This window comes from Ambystoma mexicanum, chromosome 6p (genome assembly GCF_040938575.1).
Source record: "Ambystoma mexicanum isolate Mex_15411 chromosome 6p, UKY_AmexF1_1, whole genome shotgun sequence".
Classification (NCBI taxonomy): Eukaryota; Metazoa; Chordata; class Amphibia; order Caudata; family Ambystomatidae; genus Ambystoma; species Ambystoma mexicanum.
Window position 1 is genome coordinate 1193191714 of NC_090935.1, and position 19084 is coordinate 1193210797.

Genomic DNA, 19084 nt, shown 5'->3' on the forward strand with positions numbered 1-19084 from the left:
AGGAACCCGCGTGTCAGAATACACGCGACTGAAGAACACGCAGACAGTGCGGCCAACCTGTGACTTCCAGACAGCAGCTCCAGGAATTCGCGTGTGGAAGGAAACACGCCGAAGAAGCCAAGGAAGTAACTGAAGAAAATGCGAGGACGCAAATCAAGTGTTTCAGCTACCAAACGGCATAATGGTTTAATCAGAAGCAGCGAGCAACGTATTCACGCTGCTTATGAACGTACTGCCAAAACACACGTGACTAACCTAAATCACATGAATTTAACGACGTGAATAATGCAGACGTCGTTTTCCCGGCAGTGCATCAAACAATCTCCATTTAGAATAGAACGGTCTAGCAGTTCTATGAGCATAACTCGTTCTGCGTGAAGATGTTGTTCCAGGTCCAGGGGTACTATGTCCAGCATGCATGACAGAATGGCACAACAAAGTGATAGAACCAAGTTACAGGGAAAGAAGGAGTAGTGGTAAGAAAGGTCTCAGGGGCAAAAACAAAATCGCATGTTGCCCAACTGATGATTAGGGTGAATGACCTGCTGAGGCAGACCCAGGTCTGCCATGGAAACTAAGAAAGTGGAGACCTGCAAAGCACATACTGACAGGGAGATTAAAATCACCAACAATCAAAAGGTTGGGGTACTTAAGCTTTAGTTTGGATACAAAGGCAGGAAACTCAGCACTAAAGATGCTATCAGGGCCCACAGGTTGATAGACCACAAGAACAGACAAAGTGGAGGTAGGTGAAACCGAAATGCAGACTAATAGGCTCTCCATCTTCAAAGTGTGGTCGACCACGATAGAAGACATTTAAAAATGGCTTTATGAATTAAAGCAACTCCCCTCCAAGGATGACTGGAGGGACGGTCACAATGGACAAGCTCATAATTAGGGGGCAGGGCTTGAATTATGGAAGGTCCGAGCTGTCCCGGAGCCAGGTCTCAGTCATGAACAGAAGATCAGGTTGAAAAGTGTTCAGCAGATCATGACAGTCCAGGGCATGATCGACCAGAGAACGAGTATTCAATAGGAAACAGCATAAAGCAGAGGATTTGAGTTGACACTTGGCTGGGGGAGATGATTTGCACAATCCAGGAGGCCATACAATCTCATTGGGGGCTAGAAGCAGGAAATCACTGCGATCCACATAGCTGGAGGACATATGAAAGGGGCATTACCTTTGAGATGCGCCCCCTGACCATCCTGCGCACAAACAAGCACAGACGGGCTAGACTTTGGAGCGACTTTGGCGCACAATGCTCTAACCTGCTGCGCTCATCTGCTGCGCTGACCAAAGGTGCATCCCTTTTGACAACACATGGTATCACGTTAGGCAAGCCCCTCCCACACGCCAGAGTGAAGAGGGAAGACAGACCCCAATGCGTGTCTGCAAAGAGGAAGCCAGGCACCTTCCAGCCGGAGTCGGTGTGTACAAGAAAACCAAAGTAAACAAAGTATTCAAAACAAATAAAACAGTCAAATAAATTAACATAGCGTCCGGTCACCCGACACACATGCAAAACGTGCTAAAAGGAAATTAATAAAATCAAAGTAACTGAATAAAACAAATAGAATTCAGTCAGCAAAACTGGCTGTATCTGGTGGTTGCCGGGGGGAGGCAAGGCTGACAGCTTAAGAGAAGGAAATACCAAGCCCCTCCCTCAGCCAAGAGTGAGATGGAATACAATCAGTAATCATTTCTCAAAAATATTTATCAAAAATAATAAGCAGTAGGTGAAAGTCATTTCCCTTATAGTTCCTATGGAACTCACATATTAGTCACAATAAAGATTTTTGAAAACTGAGAAACATTTTCCCCACAGTAACTTTAATTTGAATCTGAAAATTCCAAAGAAAATAACTCGAGCCAGGTTCAAAATCGCCAGGCAATAGAAAAGATGTTGGTGAGGTCCTACCTTCCAGATAAGACAAAACAGTGCAATCAAAGAAGGCTAGTTCACAGTAAGATAATGACACTCTTAAATGTTCACTAAGTTCAAGTCTAGAAATCCAACACAAAAGACTGTATCAGATAACCACAAAGGTCTGTTCTGAGGAACAAGATTTGACAATTTTGGTGGCATATTAAATTGACTAGCAGTTTTTATGAGAAACTTCACGCATTAATTAGATCATCATGTTAGCGTGTGTCTCATTGGGGGTCATTCTGAGCTTGGAGGTAAGGGAAAAAGGATGCCGGTAAGTGATTAACAGCATCCTTTACCGCTACGGCCTATTCTGACCAACCAGACCGCTATTTACGGCACCGCAAAGTACGATGCAGTAAATAGCGATCTTGGGTCTCGCGCGCGACACACCATGCCGATATTAACGGCATGGCTAAACCGGAGCTGATCACAAGGAACGCGCACACGTAAATAACGGCCTCCTCAAGCCTGTTAAGTACCTTACTGGCATGGAGTACATAAAGGCATCTCAGAGAAGGTGTAAAGAACCCTGAGCAGTAGTTCCCAGAGCCACAGGTCCACACAATCAGCACAGGTGTAGCCAATGGAGTCTGCCACAGCAGAAAAGGACGGCACCCACACACCACACCCCCTCCCACATCAGTAGCAGTGGTAGGAGTACATGAAGCAGGAGGCCCTGCTTGCAAGGGCACAACTACAATCACAGCACCAACAACACCAGACCCCACCACAGAGGAGACACAGGAGGAGAAGGAGGGTGAGACAAGCCCAGCATGCAGCAGCAGTGCAGCCACCGTCACCACCCTAGCAGCCCCCATTCCCATGCATCAGGTCCGGTCCCTCAAGCTAACCCCTGAGCAGATCCACACTCTGTACCAGCTTGACTGTGACACCATCACCACCATAGTTGGCCTGAGAAATGACGAGATAGTGAGCATCATAGAAATACACACCGCTATCCCCCTCAACTGAAGGTGGTGCCTGTGCCCCACCTCCATGCCACAGGCACCTACCAGCACACAGTGGGGCCCAAGCATGGCATATCACAACCGTTCATTTCACGGACACAGAACCAAGTGCTGGATCACCTTCTCAAGCACACAAGGGACTACAAATCCCCACCATGGACTACCCAGGAGATATACGACACAAAAGTTGCCTCCCATGCATTGACAGGCATGCCAAATTGCATAGGTGCCCTTGACTGCACCCACGTGGAGTAGGCGGACCTGCATGGCATGGAGGTGGCGTATTGCAACCGCAAGCAACACCACTCCACCAACGTACAGACGGTATGCAATGCAAGCTAGATCATCACACATGGGTGGGCCCGACATCCAGGACCAACTCATGACTCAATGGCCCAGCTGAACACCACACTATCCTGCCACATGCTGCGACATGCAGGACGACGTGCCTGGCTGCTTGGTGAGTTGTCTGACTGTGTCATGCCAGAGCATCGGTGTCATGAGGTGGGTGCCTGCATAAGCAAACATGGATGAAATGTTGATGCCAGTGCACGATGTGCACCCCACCAAACACCGTGCCACAGAGCCAGTGTAACGGCACATGAGTAAAGATACCCACATTGATGTAGTAAGGCACACACCTAACACTACATGACCAACATGTGACAAGGCCACAACCCACAAGACATGCACCACTCATTGGCGGCCATCACACACCGTAAGGGCATACAGGGCGAAACACTGCATATGCACTTTGTGGCTGCCTCCAGCCTATCACCACACCGGAGAGTCATCCCTGGGAGTGGATTGAACTGAGAAAATTTGGTAGAGGAGGTGCACTCTGAGTTTATATTTTCTTTATGTTAATCTAAGTCTCTGTGAGAATTAATTTGAATACTTAGGTGCAATACGTTAAGCCTGTGCTACCAGACTAAAAAACTGAGTGAATTGTATATGGTCAACCGTTGTATCGGAAAACATAACATATGCACACTTCTGTGCTGCACTACGACAGCCAAATATTGTTCAATAAACTTCACGTGTATGACAACTTGCTTATGTAAAAAACACAAACTTGTGTGTGTGTTTATTTCTTTCGTAACAAGGATTTTCTGTTATCTCATTCAGTATATCATAGGCACATTGCATATTATATTGTCATATACAAACTTGTTCGTGTATGCCTGTTTCAATAATAATTTTTTTTCCAAGTACAGTTTTAATCACATCATGATTCTTCAACAAACAATAATTCATTCATTTGTAGTCAAATTGTTCCAAAATGTCTTGATATCCTTGGTTTATTGTCCCAGTTTTACACAAGCCCTCTTGCAGGCTTTTAGGATTCTAACCTATGGGTTCCACTACGCGTTTCGGGCAATGTGTTCGCCCTTCTTCAGGTGGGGACATACATTTTTCTGTCTTTTTTTCTGCAAAATCAATGTGTACAGATATCTGCATTACTTTCTACAATCATTCTATGTATACGTCTGACAGTTAACACTTGACTAACCTTGGTCCCGGTGAACTGGTATGTGGCAATACTCTACACACTTCTGTGTGGTGACTGTGTGTCTCTTAGTTTCTCTTTTGTACAACTTCTTATTTTCAGAGTTCCACCACTATAGGAGATAAAGGTAAAAGCCTGGATTCAGTCATGTATTCTGTGGGGAATCATACTAACATTGCTTCTTTCATTTGCGCTTTGGATGAAAGGTAGTCAGATCACAAGTGGGATCAGTCGCTAAAATCAGCACCGAGTCCCACTATGTGATCCGTATTTCAGATATTGCTTCTTTCATTCATTCTTTGTTTGGTGAAAAGTAGTAAGATCACGAGTGGGATCAGTCGCTAAATTCAGCGCTGAGTCCCACTCTGTGATCAATATTGCAAACAAGTAAGACCATTGCTGTTTAAAAGACTCACCGCTGAACTGAGGCCAGCAGGGACACCACACCGCATCACCGGTTCGTCACACCCATAGGAGTGGTGGAAGTCACCATAGTACGGATCAGTGCAGTATGATGAATATGCCACTGACTACAGCCAACACACCCAACTATGGAATCACACAGTACACAGCACTTCATGGATCTAACTTCAAGACTGCTGCATGTATAAACGATGCTTGTACCATAAGATGCGTGTGCCATAGTTCATAGACCATGTCGAAGACGCTCCCCCCTACATCATTCCATTACACAGGACACATATTGAGGCCATGATAGGGGTAAATGCATCCATGGACATGTGCGTATGTCCATTAACAACCTGCTGCCATGTAAGACAAGTTCAGTTCTCCACCATGACAGTCCAAACACTTACCTTCATTGCCTACACATGCAGGTGATGGTGGCTCTCCCTTGACACCATGGTACAGAACCCCTGTCAGGAACCCACAGAACAGGCCCGAGGAGGCCTCCAATACTGCCCATAGCCGTGCATGTGTGCAGATGAAGCAGGCACTTGGCTTGTAGAAGGCACATAAGAGTTGCCTAAGCTGGTTGGGTGGGGCACCCATATACTGCAATGCGTCAGTGTCCAAGACCCCCATGTCATGTGTAATGCTGAACAAAATGTGCATCCCTTGGAACGTGGCCCTGTCCCCTGACATGGGACTGCTAACACCAGATGAAGATGGAGTGTAGGAGGAGGAGGAAGGGGCAGGACAGCATCATGGTGCCGGTGCACAGGAGGGACATGTTGTGTGGCAAACATTGAATGGACATCAAAACCGGAACACAAGTCAGCAGAGGGTGGCATGACATGGACACATAGGGCACTGGGTGTGGGGATACTTGTACACCATGCACTGTCAGATATCATAATACACATGCTCAATGATGAATGTCCACACAGGTTCAACTTTGAGACACAAACAGTGTATTGAATATTTAACTGCATAAGTGTAAACATACCCTCCACCACACCACCCCCCAGCCCCCAACACCCAACACACCCTCACCCACCACCCCCTTCCCCCCCAACTCCCCAACACACCCTCACCCACCCCCCCTCCAACTCCCCAACAGTAGTCCCATGGTGTCCATCAAGGCCACATGTGGCAGCTATGCTAACTACTCCATGCTCTCGGGGCCTGGGGGAGGCATGTCCCGGTGTCGCTGTGAACGTAGAGAACGTCGCGATGGGCTTGCCGGGGTTGAGCGACTGGATGAGGGGGTGTCCTCTTGCTGAGCCGGCTGAGTGGGACGCGCAGCCTCAAGGGCATCTGCTATGCGTCCGAGGACTTCGCAAAGGCGGTTTGTACTGTCCGTCACCAGCTGACGCATTGCTCTCAGTTTGTCAATCCACTCCACCCTACTCTGGCGATTGTCTTCCATCAGCTCAGTGATGAGGGCAGTGAGCTGTGCCGCCCGCCGTGCATCATTTGACGGGGTGTCATCCCTGCAGGGGATTGGGCTTACATGCCCTGACAGGGCTTCGACTGGGGGACGGGGCACGGGATTGGCATCTTCCTATGCTTCACCACGTGCACATCGGCCAGGTGTGTCAGGCTCCCCTGAGTCGCTGCACGACACCTGGGGGTAATTGCTGAGCTCTGGAATGTGGACAGTGGGGTATGAGTCCTCCTCTGACGCTCCACAGATGGACAAGGGGCTGTCCACGGTTTCAAGGGGGGCCGTGGCTACCACCTCCCCAGCGATGCTGGACTCCTCTGACCTTGGGGTGGTCAATGTACCTTGCGCCGATGCAGGGTGGGATGGGGGTGGTGCACCCTCCATGGTCCTTTGAGGAGCCGGGGTGGGTGTGTCCTTCCGGGCTGGTATGCAGCGGACCCTGCCCTTGCCCCTGGAGGTTGTGGGACGGCTGGTCTCGGGCTCCTCGCTCTCATGGTCACTGCCTGTGGGGGTAGAAGAGAGGGACGGCATGAGTGATTGTTTGAGAGGCTAATGACATTAATTGCTACATTCACATTTCAGTCATTTGGGGTTTGTGGCCTTTTGGGTATGCAACAGCACTACTTTATAATCATGTGTATGATATGTACGTAGGTGTCGGAGTCACTCATCCTGGCCTGCTATTGTGCAGTCTGACTCGCACACTGGCCACCCAGCTGCACAGTGTGCATCATGGGATGTGCCAGTTTGTGCGTTTTGACCTTGCACTTGGGCCTAGCTTGGGTGGCAGTTGGTTCAGCATGATTTGGATGGGGGGGTGGGCACCATGACAAAGTGCCTTGGACGGCCCTTGGGAGTGTATATATCATGTAATTGGCATTGGCAGTGTTGACTTTGGACACTCACCTCCATCAGCGGACGACGGTGCCCCACACTGCATTTAGCCGACGCCCTCTATGGATTCCATTCCAATCAGTCCAGCACATGTCTCCTCCCATGGCATCAGTTTCATGGGGGAACTTGGGCCCCCTCTGGTCTGCATTGCCTGACTGCGGTTGACGGAGAGGATGCTCCGCACCCTCAACCGCAGGTCATCCCACCACTTGCGGCAGTCCTTGGGGTGCGGGGGGTGGTACCAACTGCGCTCACCCTCTGGGCGACTAGTGCCCAGATGTTTTCTTTTTCCAGAGCACCGGCTCTCGGCGCATGTTCCCGCTGAACACGATGTCAGCATGCTCCTCAAGTGTGTCTACCATGACCTGCAACTCATCTGGGCTAAATCGCTGCTTGCGGAGCCGGTCTGCCGTCTTCTTTGGGGCTTTTGGCATTCCTGCAGGGTGTGATGGCCTTTTCTAGTGTTCAGAATGCTCCCAAGGGTGATGCCTGATGAGGATGGCAATGGATTGTGTTTTTAAAGATGGCTGCCACGCTCCTTCCCGTTCCTGTGCGATGACGATATTTCCGGTTCCGTTATTTAACGGTGGCCGTAATTTACGGCCAACGTTATTTACAGACATCGCTGATTCCATGGTGGTATTGTTAAGTACTGCACGCATCATGCCGGGTAGGGGTTTTACGGGCCCTTTTGCGGCATGCCGCTAGGTGCTTTACCGGCATGGCGCAAAGCTTGTGCCCGCGATGTCGTAAAGTGCCGCAATTAGCGGTCTGTGACCAGAATGGCCTCGTTCTTTGCTCCATGCCGGTAAAGCCCGGTACTTACCTCCAAGCTCGGAATGAGGGCCATTTTGTCTTTATGTTATGTTTTTTAGTATAGTATTTTGCAAATTTCATGTTTATGTGTTTCTTTTTTTCTGGATTATGTATTTGAACAGTGTTGTATGGGTGTTTTGAATATATTTTAGATTTGAATTTTTATATGAAATAAAATTACATTTGTATTTTTAGATTAGGACTACCGAGTCCATTTTCTTTGGACCAGGAGTAGCCAGGAGAAGCAGTGTGTTACCCAGGATATCATTGTACTTTGTAGATTCCTACCTCCTTTTTTGTGGTTATTATATGCTGTCTTATCCCAGACAGTGGAGAGAGGTTCACCACGGAGTGGGTGAAGCATTTGGGGTACCTTTGGACTTGTATTATATTGATGAGTGTAAAAACCTCAAATTCCTTTACCTGTATCACAAGAAACAAGTTGTGTCTCCAGCAGGATCTCCCAAAAACTCTCGGACGCCACTATAAACGTGGAAGAAACATGGCCACCCTTCTTAGAGGAATAATGTGGATGAAATCGTGTGACTGCAAGATCACTTGACATTCTATGAGCACCAACTTGGATCCCAAAATTTTGTAATCCAGCGCCATCTTGGAATGTGTGTGATGTTATATCTATGTCATACATCCTTGAGGCCTAATCCGAGTAGAAGATTCAAGGGAACACAAGGCAAATTACCCTCCCTTTGATTTACATAGAAGTGCCGTGGTTCAAATTGGTATACTATAATAAGTAAGTAGCAGTCACTATTAGAAGTTTCTAACACAGTATTAAAGCTCAAGTACATGTTTCACAAAAGCATTAATCTATTCTATAATGTCAGAAAATCTTCAATAAAAGGGTTGCTGCTGTTCACATTTAAGTATATTATCACATTCAAGAGGTAACAATAATAAAACTAGACATCTCATTAAGTGAAACATTGTAGGCATTTAAATGCATTGGAACTCTCTATTGTGCATGAATCAATTTGAGTATCTGAAGATCATCAATAATAATATTGACATTGTTCACACTGTGATGAATCTGATTATGCCATCACTCCTTTCCCGGAGGTAGCCTCTCCCCATGTGGCCAGGGGACGGCAGTCGCTACCTGACCTGACCCTGGTGGCAGCTATAGGGAGGACCACATCGGGGAGGCAACCCTCAGTGGAGGTGACATGACATCAGTGGATGAGACATGGTATCCCATGCCGTGATGACATAGTGTGATGGCTCCCTTCAACTACCCAGGGGACCTATTGTTGACAGTTTCCAATGTTCTGTATAGAAAATACCAAAAACTGTCTATCATTCCCATGCATGTGAAAGTACTGTGACGAAGTGCCTAAATGGAACAATGAGAATTAGTAAGAACGAGAAGCAGAGGATACACTCTAGTGGTTACAAGCGTATGATAGGTGCCGGGACATTTAAAAACCTGAATCAGCACAAAGGAGAGAGATGATGCTTGGGGATGTTTCATCCTCTCAGTGCTGACCGAGAGACAGCCGAGCTTCAGAGAGGACCGTGGAGCTGGCCGGATTAGGGAGAAGGCCAGAGAAGGAGGCCTGCAGGTGCCAGTTCGCCGTATGGAGACTGTGAGAGTACGAGAAGGAAAGACATACTAACCGCCACTGGAACCGGAGAGCAGTATCCAGTCCAGCGAAAAACCGAGAATCGTTCGGCAGGTAAGCAGGAGCCTTGAAAGATGTGGACGGTGTCCAGCAAAGCCGGTGAGCCCATGAAATGGAGGCGAGACACTGAAGCGCTGCTTTACATTTACCACAAGGGAACCGAAGTACGCCACAGAAAGCTGGTGAGTCCTCAGGTGGGAAACCGAGACTCTGGGGTGTTTCGGCAACATCACCAAGTACAAATAAAAGCAAGTGAAGTGAATGAAAGGGAACATGAGACCCATTATTTCCAAAGGAAGACCAATAGAATGAATGTAAGAAAGTCAAGTTGGCAAGTGTGTGAAGTGAATCACTTGAGAAAGCCCTGTCAGGAGAGTATACCAGGCAAAGTCATGTATTGCAAGTGTATAGAGTGAACTGCACAAGAACGTCCTGGCAGAAGAATATATCAGACAAAGTCAAGTTGGGAAGTGTGTAAAGTGAGTCACATGAGGAAGTCCTGGCAGGACAGTACACCAGGGAAAGCTAGGCTTTTTTATTTTTTATTTATTGTTGTGTTTGATAACATATCTTTACAACATACAAATTAACAATCATAACCTTTCAAGTCGTTACAAAACTTTTCAAAGATATTCATTCATTTTACCAAAAACAATACTTAAAATAACAATATTCCCTTTTAAAAAGTATACAATTTTGTACTCATCCACCTTTTTCATTCTATAGTCAAACTCTTCCTAGATTATGCATATCTTTATAATTTAAGAAAACTCCACATTTTGTGTATTTAGTTAATTCATTACTTAGGCATCCATATCCAAGCAAGGTTTCACGTTACTTCATTTCATCTATTCTTTTGTTAGATCAAATTTTTATCAATAATTTCCAAAAACTGAACCAATGCAATTACCAGGGATATCCTATCACCCCACATACATTGAACCCAGAGATTTTCTAAGGTAACACCATTCATACCATATACATACTTTCCCAGAAATCTCTGTCTACCCATTCCATAAGACGCACAGTAAAGTACTAGATGTTTCAGGGTTTCATTTGCGCAAGTTAGACAAAATCGACACTTTGCGTCAAACAATTAATTTCTGTTGGTTTTCCAAAATGTCATCCGTTCCTTTGTAGTTAACAAATTAAATCTAAAACGCATATACATTGTTCTCACCAGTTTATTTGGAACCTCCCTGATATAGGGGAGTAGCGGTCTCTGCTTATGCCGAAATTTCGAATACTCTTTAAAGCTTTTATATTGCCCAATCAAATTGGCTGTATTTGCCCAATCATAAATGTATAGTTTCTTTTTTACAATTTGTGGTAGAGTGACCAATGCAGATGTACTCTGTGCAATCAAAACCAATGCATGTTGTAACTCTCTATGTACCATATGCAAGAAGTTGGGTTTTCCTCTCATCACCATTAATGCAAGATCTTCATATAGAGTATTTTCCATTGGCTGTAAGATTTTTGCTAAATTTGCCAGTCTGCGCCATAGCAATTTTGATGCCAGAGATGACAATCCTAGTTCATGAATAATAATGGAATTCGGAATACTGTTCGGCAAGTGTAGAACTTTTTTCCATATTTTCCCCTGGAGAGAATTTAATATATGGCCAATCGGAAGTATACATAAGTCTAGCCCATATAATATGATAGATTGTACCTTTAATAGGTAGAACTCAATGAGAGGGATGAGAGAGAACCCACAAAGCTTGTGATGGATAATTCTCATCTGTGAAATCAATGGCAACACTTTCATTGAAATTGCTTCTTTCCATTTCATCACAGAATCAAAGTTAGTGAGATTATATCCCAAATAGATAATCCCAAGAGATCGTGGTATCGCAATTCCATTTATTATCCATTTGAATGACACTATTTTCCTCTGGTTATTAAAAATCATTATCCTTGATTTGGATGGATTTACTGCTAGATTGTGTCTTTCACAATAGTTATCAAATAATTGCAGTTTGTTTTGTAAACCAAAGGGCGTACGATCTAATAAAATTATATCGTCCGCAAATGCCAACCAATTTATGCACAAATCCCCTAGTTTTGCAGGAAACAAAACAGCCTGGTTCCATAACTTATCTATGTCGGATAGATACAGATTAAAGAGAGTGGCCGCTAGGTTGAACCTTTGTTTGACCCCAACATAGGTGCCTATTGGCACAGTCATCCGACCAGTAAGATCAATTCTTACCCTGTAGTTGGTATTAGTATGTAGCATAATGATCACGGCAGATATATGCGCAGGTATTTGGAATTCTCGCATTTTGTCCGACAAAACTTCTCTGATGACACAGTCGAATGCTGATGAGAGATCAACAAATGCCATATATATGGGGCCTTTTGAATCTTGTCTTGAGCTCTTTAATAAATGCGCGAGGATGGTTGCATTTAGTTGAGTCCCCATACCTTTTCTAAATCCCGTCTGAAATCGTGAAAAGATGTTTGTCATAGATATAAAGGTATTTAGCTCTCTAAGAATTAGAGCAGCAAAGACCTTTGCAGAAATATCTATCAAGGCTATTGGTCTGGCTGGATCGGCCGTGTCACCTTTTTTATGCAGAGGGACAACTAGAGCAGATGACCAAGATACAGGCAGCTTTTTTGTTTTAAAGATGGTCTCGTAGCAACGGTTTAAGTGAGCTGCCCAGAATCTTGGATCATCTTTCAGTACACAGGGTGGAATTCCATCTGGGCCGGCTGCTTTGGAAAACTTAAGCTTCTTAATTACCGACTCAATTTCTTCCACATCCCATGGGCATGAGTCAGGTAATTCCAATACACGTACATCATGTTTTAACAACTTGAACTTCTCAGGCAGTGCGTATTTATTCTGTTAAAACTCAACCCACGCCTCCCCATTCACTGTGGAACATTTCAGGGCACAAATTCTTTCTGTATGGTCTCTTAAGGTCCCCCATATTTCCCTAGTTTTTCTGCCGACCAGTCACTTAATCATTTTTGATTTTTTGATTCTTATTCAGGTATGCATTAAATTTTAAGATTCTAATGTCATTACTGTATTTCGCCAGAATTACCTTTTTCCTGTTCATTGCTTTTTCGGAGGTTATGTTATAATCTCTTTTCAGTGCCCTCATTTCTAGATTCTTCTCTCTTTTTCTTTTTGCTATACCAAAGCTAAATCCTCATCTACCTCAGTAGACCGATCCTGGATACACTCAGAGGATATGAGATTCAGATGTTTGCGAATCATATCCTCATTCCAAAGGTCTATTGCCCTGCATTCTGTCATCGACAGAAAACTTGGGTTACATTTTAACATGTCACGGTTGATCATGCTATTTAGATGTCGACATAGGTTAGGATTCCATCTTATAGATAGCAACTATCTATCATTTTCAAGTAAAGTTAATGGTTTATGCAACTTGTGTACATAAAAATTACATTCAAGTCTACATTCTAGACATGGGTGATCACTCAGCGATGTCTCTTCAATTGTACAAGGTAAGGCTGTCCTAGCTAATGTATCTGATGTCACAATATAGTCAATGGTAGACTTATAACTCCCTCTTGACCATGTCACCATCAGCCCATTGCCAACAAATGGGATTACATACATGTCCCATTCATCAAAAAATTTGAACCACAGTTGTCCTCTCTCATGAGATGAGATAGCATGCTGGTCATTTTGAAAATCATTTTCTATGTGTCTTTGCAATAGGGTGGAGTTCAAATCCCCACCCAAAATTATTTCAACATTAGGCATTTCATCCACCACATCCACCAATAGTGCATTCAGTCTCTCCAAAATACCATCAATAGACAACCCATTAGGGTTCCAGTAAAGAGATATAACCAACAAGGGCACGTTCTGAGCATTGCATGGTAATAAAAGAATGGCCAACATTTCTTCGTTTGAATAAATCTTCCATATTTCAACATCAAACACCATGGAAACATATATCGCAAGGCCACCCTTCGGACGCCCTAGAGTGCCTTTTTTTGCATGGCTAAAAAAACTCACAAAACCCTCCACAGGAATATGCAAAATTGCCATGGTTTCCTGTAGCATAATAATTGCAGGCTTTTTCTGACATTTTATTATGCTAAACCATACCTTTAGGTTCTTGTACCCTCAACAATTCCAGGATTTTACAATAAATGCATTTGATTATGATGTTTCGACCACAGGAGTCTCTTTTATTATTGATTTAATCAATGGTTCTAACCATGCAAGATCTTTTATGATTTGAGAAACAGACTCTGCTTGTGCCGATACTTTTTCGTTCAGCATTGACAGCTGTATATCTCTTGGATCATTTTTCAAAGTTTGTTGTATTTCTTTTTCTTGGTAATCAATAAAACTAGTTGCATCCTCCATTGAGTAAAAATCAAATATCTTATAACCTAGAAACTCTAGGTCTCTATAATGTGTCCTTATTAGAGATGCAATAATAGGAGATTGAAATTTGCATATCATTCTGTAATTACATGAAAAAGGCAATTTGATCCAATCAATGTCATTTGATACCAGATTGCGTAGCGCCGGAATCTGATGAAAAATTTTCATTACAGCGGCTCGATTTAGGCTGGGTTTGTCAGTCATCGTTATGTCTGCCCACCATCCCATCACTGATTTCATTTCTAGTGGGATTTCTTTAGGTGATTCCTCAATTAACTTCTTTTCTCCATCCACACTTACATTCTCATTTGTTACTAAATTTGTGTGGCTTACCTCCAAGACGCCTCTAGGAGGTAGTACGCCTTTCTCCAGAGTAGGCAGGTCACCTCCTTCCTCTTTATTTATGTGGACAGTACTCTCTTTTTTTGTTATATTCTCAATAGCGGGTCCTACTCTACCATTCCTTTCATTCATACCCTGGACCGACATAGACGTTATCTTTTTATCCATTTTTTCAAAGAATCTTTGCAGTTGCGTTTGGATTAACATCAGAGCGTTTTCTAGGATCCCTCCCATGTAAGACCCTTTTGAGTCAGGTCTTGCATCTTGAATCTTTTCAATTGGCTGTACCATTTGGGTAGGATTCACCTCAGCCTGTGTCTTAGTCATTTCTATTTGTATCTGGCTTTCTTTGTTTAATTGGTTTATCTCAAAGCCCATGTCATCCAATTGCCCTTGCCCAAGACACATGTTAGATGATCTAGGGCTAGGTGTTATATTCATTTTTAATTTTTTATCCTTTTTTTTTTCGGAAATAGCAATGGGCATTAATGGAGTGTTGGCTTTTCCTTTCCTTTTTTGCGCTCTTGCATATTGTTTTTTTGCCTTCCTAGACATGAAAAACATAGATTGCTGTGAGTCGCTTTGTTCAGCATTAATATCAGATTGCTCTTCTCTCAATAAATGATTCTCATTATTGAGGTCAATCAGATCTGTTAATGCTGAGGGACTGTCAACTCTGACTGTATCACCCTCTCTTGGAGCAGGAGTATTTCCACAGTCTCTTTCCATTAACTCAGGAGGTACCAGTTTTGCAGCCACTATGATGTTTTCTAAGACCAGGATGCGTTCATGTTGGAGCTTTGCAATCTCTAGGTACTCAGGAACAGGGAGTGAACTCTGGCCAGTGCTGGTCTGCTGTATCAGCTCTAAAGCGAGGGCATTCCCTTCAGGCCTCTCTTCAGTTTGTGAGGCTTGTTCACAACTGGTAGCTGAAGCTGGCCTGTCTCTCTTATGTTCAAGCTGTTTGTGAATCGATACTTGGGATGCTCAAAAGTTGTTACATTTTTCCTGAGAAATCATAAAACCTTCTATTTTACTTAGAGTGTTTATAATTTCGCCGTTAGTTGTCGTCAAGGCATGAATTGCACCATGGGTGTACTCGTGACCTTTGTCAAGAAGGTTCAAGATTCTTGCTAGAACCGGAAAGTTTTGAAACTCGTGGTTGTTTAAGTCTATTAAGGTATCCTCACGTGGATACAGTGGTAGAGACGAATTCGGAAAACAAGTATGTTCATTTCTTTCTTTCTGTTGAGTTAAATTCATGCCTAATACAGGTGAATGTGGATAACTCATTTCCTCTTGAGTAACTGCAAAGTCAAGAGCTGGAGAGCTTGCCTCATGGATTGGGATTTTTTTAGACGTGCTATCGTCCTTATTCATATTTTCATTAAGTTGTCTTAAGTTTGTTGCAATTGCGGCATGAAAATGCACTTGATCCCTTAGACCACGAGAACTCGCTGCAGGAGTGGATGGTCCATTAGACAGTCTCGCACGGCTGTGTCATTCAGCTAGCACCACAGGGGCCACCAGCGAGATATCAGAAGCTGGCAGATCATAGACATCACCAACCGCACCTAGCAGCGAATTATCGTTAATTGGTACATTACTAATGTAGTTCTTAGGATAATTGTTGCCATCTATAAGCTCAGTGGTTTTACCATATGGTACAGCAGAGGAATCATTCATGGGTTCTATCTTTCCCATACCAGTTGGTATCTCTGCATTAACTAGATCGTTATTTCTATATGTACTCATTTGATTACCAGAAGCGGCTTCTACATTGGTTCCGCTCACCTTACGTCCTTTTTTTTTTGCCTGATTCACTTGTTCTTCATAACGATCATCATCCGATACATTTCCCTCAGTTGCAATACCAATTGATCTATTCAGGCCCCGTTTCTTACTGCGTAAGTTTTTCACCATGTTTACGGTTAACCACCCTTAATTCCAACAAATCACCTTTGCACTTTCATGTACCAACAAGTTCTCCTAAATGTACGGGTTATCACCTGTGTGTGCTCAACAATACCACCTAAAATGGGTTTTAAACAAGACACACAAAACACACCAACGTTTGCGATTTACATTTACAATAACGGTTACCTCTAACAAACCAGCATAAGCAGCCGTATGTACATATGTTGATGTGCCGGCGCCTCCCCGCCTCAGACGCCGAACAGCCAAACAGCCACTTGTTCCCACTTGGGTGCACGCGCGGGTGCGCAAGGCTGTGCCGTAAAGAAGGCTTGTCGGCGTCAAAAGGGGGCGGGGCCAAACAACGCAATGCGTACAATGCGTGCGCTGCAATGGGAGACAGAAATATGTGTATGACACAATCAACGGACCAGAATAGAGTCCATAAACAAAAGAGTCTGTAACTTCCACATGAAGTTTAAAGATGATAATTACCGTGGACGGCAGCAGGCCAAACGGCACGCTTCGGCAGGCGCAAGCTTCCTCTTGAGGACGGCGCTGCAGGAAAACGAAGCAGAAGCAAAACAGAGTCTCCAGGCTCAAGAGTCGGTCCCAGCCAAACAGCCACTTGTTCCCACTTGGGTGCGCTAGGCTTTTGAGGGAAGTTACATTAAAGTAGAGAGGAACCTGGCATGGCAGTACACCAGTTATCCTACAAAGTTGAGACTTGCATTCCAAGTCGTTTTTGTTGACCAGAGGAGTCCAAGGAAGACTTATGCCTTTAGGAGTTTAAAGTGTCTTGAGGAGAAATGGTGAATGGAGCCATCCATTTGAAACTGTGAAATTTGTCTATTAGGAACCTTTGTGTTGGAGTTAAATCTTCCTTTTGAGTTGGAATATTTGTGCACTTTCAGGCGAAAGACATTACCCGTAACAACTTTGAGTTACTTTTAGAATGTGAGGGCCAGAATAGGATTTTGGACACACGACATTTTGCTTTGGGCATCTAGACATCATACAGACCCTTAGTTTTGGTTGAGGTTACGGAAATACCTCTTAGAGCAGGGGCAGCGAGGAATCTTCCAACCCTCTTATTATTTAAATAAAAGTCTATAAGAATCAATATGACTCCTCTGTGTCCGCATCTCATTCCTGGTACCTCACAACACCCAGGCAACAGTTTCACAAGAGAAATATCAAAGATATTCCCAAACATCTCATTGTTTGGAAATACCATTAACACAAATCTACATGGAACAATATTGTGTGACACCAAGCAGTCGTGTACTTCATATCAAACGACTAGAATGTGCATTAACAATTGGAAGATTAGAGAATCTTCCATGCTGGTTATAGCTCTCAAAATAGTCTAAATCACAGTATGTTGTGGTCTGAGATGTAGAGCACTTACAGTAAAAATGTAAAATAGAGCTTTTCCAAGGAACCCACAAAACACTTTAAGAATACATTCAGAGGCACCCACCCAGGTAAAAGTCTTCATTCATCCTAAAAGGATTAAGGGAGTCCAAACAGTGGATTAAAAAACTCCCTCTGAGATAGCTTTCTATTAATATATCCACCTCTTGGTAAGGACTGTATCACTTCCAGTATTACAAACTTGATTTGTCAGATATGTGATTCCTTTCTCGGATGTGCCTATACACTGTTGATTTCTCAGTATGTGTACGGATGTTAGATTTATGCTCCGTCCAGCGTTCTTTGGCCCTCCTTGTAGACTGTCCCACATAATATTTCCCACTTGGGCAATGGATATCATAAATCACATTCCGTGTGTCAGATGTGCCATAATGATGAAGTATAATTTTTTGCCAGCATGTGGTTGTCTAACTAGTCTCCTCTGATTATATTGTTACAATGTTGGCAGTTCAGGCATTGAGAATGTGCCAACCTAGTTAAGAACCTTTGTGTGCCTTGTTTAGGTCTCTCTGCTCTGACATGTTGATCCTTAAAATTCCTACCACGCTTACACGATTTCATTGGAGGTTTAGGGAAACGTCTATGCAGTAGTGGATCTAATTGGATAAACCTCCAATTCTTCCTGATGATCCGTGTTCTCTGATAGCTTTGACTAGAAAACTTCATGTACAGGCTCACAAAATCTTCATACTAGGTAACAAAAGAGAATTTAGCACTAACATACTTAGGAAAAACCAGCATAAATAGAGAAATGATAGTAAGGGTGCTAAATAACGACGATGTCAGTCTTTCCTAAAATCAGTTATATTCAACCCAGATAAGACAGATCATCAAAGGTGTTTTTGAGGAGTTCGTACAGAGTATTGTGGAGGCTCTCACTCAGAAGCAGAGGGGTGTAGCCAGCATAATGACTAAAAGGAGAAATGACTCACCCTGTTTTGACTCTAATTATATAGCTGCAAAATGGAAGCTGCGCTAGGAAGCTAAGGCAAGGGCTCTGAATGCTGGGGCATTGCATGCTCTAAAACCTGCCTATAACAGGTAGACAGTGGGACCGATTAGATAAAACTGATTGTGAAAATAATACTAAGAAATTCTGGAGACTGGTAGTAAAAGGGCCAAAGCTCAGTGGCCACAGTGAGATAAGTACCACTTCATTGCTTGCAGCCAAGGGTGGAAAAGCAGCAGGGCCTATTTGTATTAGAATAGAGGTTATAAAGTGGTTCCCTGAGTGGTGGGTCCTTACTCTGGTGAGGGACTTCAATGCAATAGCGAGCGTGCAGATACTACCTACATTGTGGAAAAAGAGCCTGGTCCTCCCGTTATTTAAAAAAAGGGGTAAGTAGTGATCCACAATGCTACCGCCCATTTTCTCTGCTTGATAGCTCTAGCAAAA

General features: G+C 43.8%; 1 protein-coding gene across 1 annotated transcript in view; it reads right to left on the reverse strand.

Moving 5' to 3' along the window:
• The window catches only part of NMRK1 (nicotinamide riboside kinase 1), a 665849-nt gene that overhangs the window by 129591 nt on the left and 517174 nt on the right, over positions 1-19084 (reverse strand). Inside the window, exon 11 of the mRNA XM_069625832.1 lies at positions 4416-4524. Within this exon, the coding sequence (XP_069481933.1) occupies positions 4511-4524 (14 nt within the window). The 3' untranslated portion in view covers positions 4416-4510. The remainder of the gene's footprint in view (positions 1-4415; positions 4525-19084) is intronic.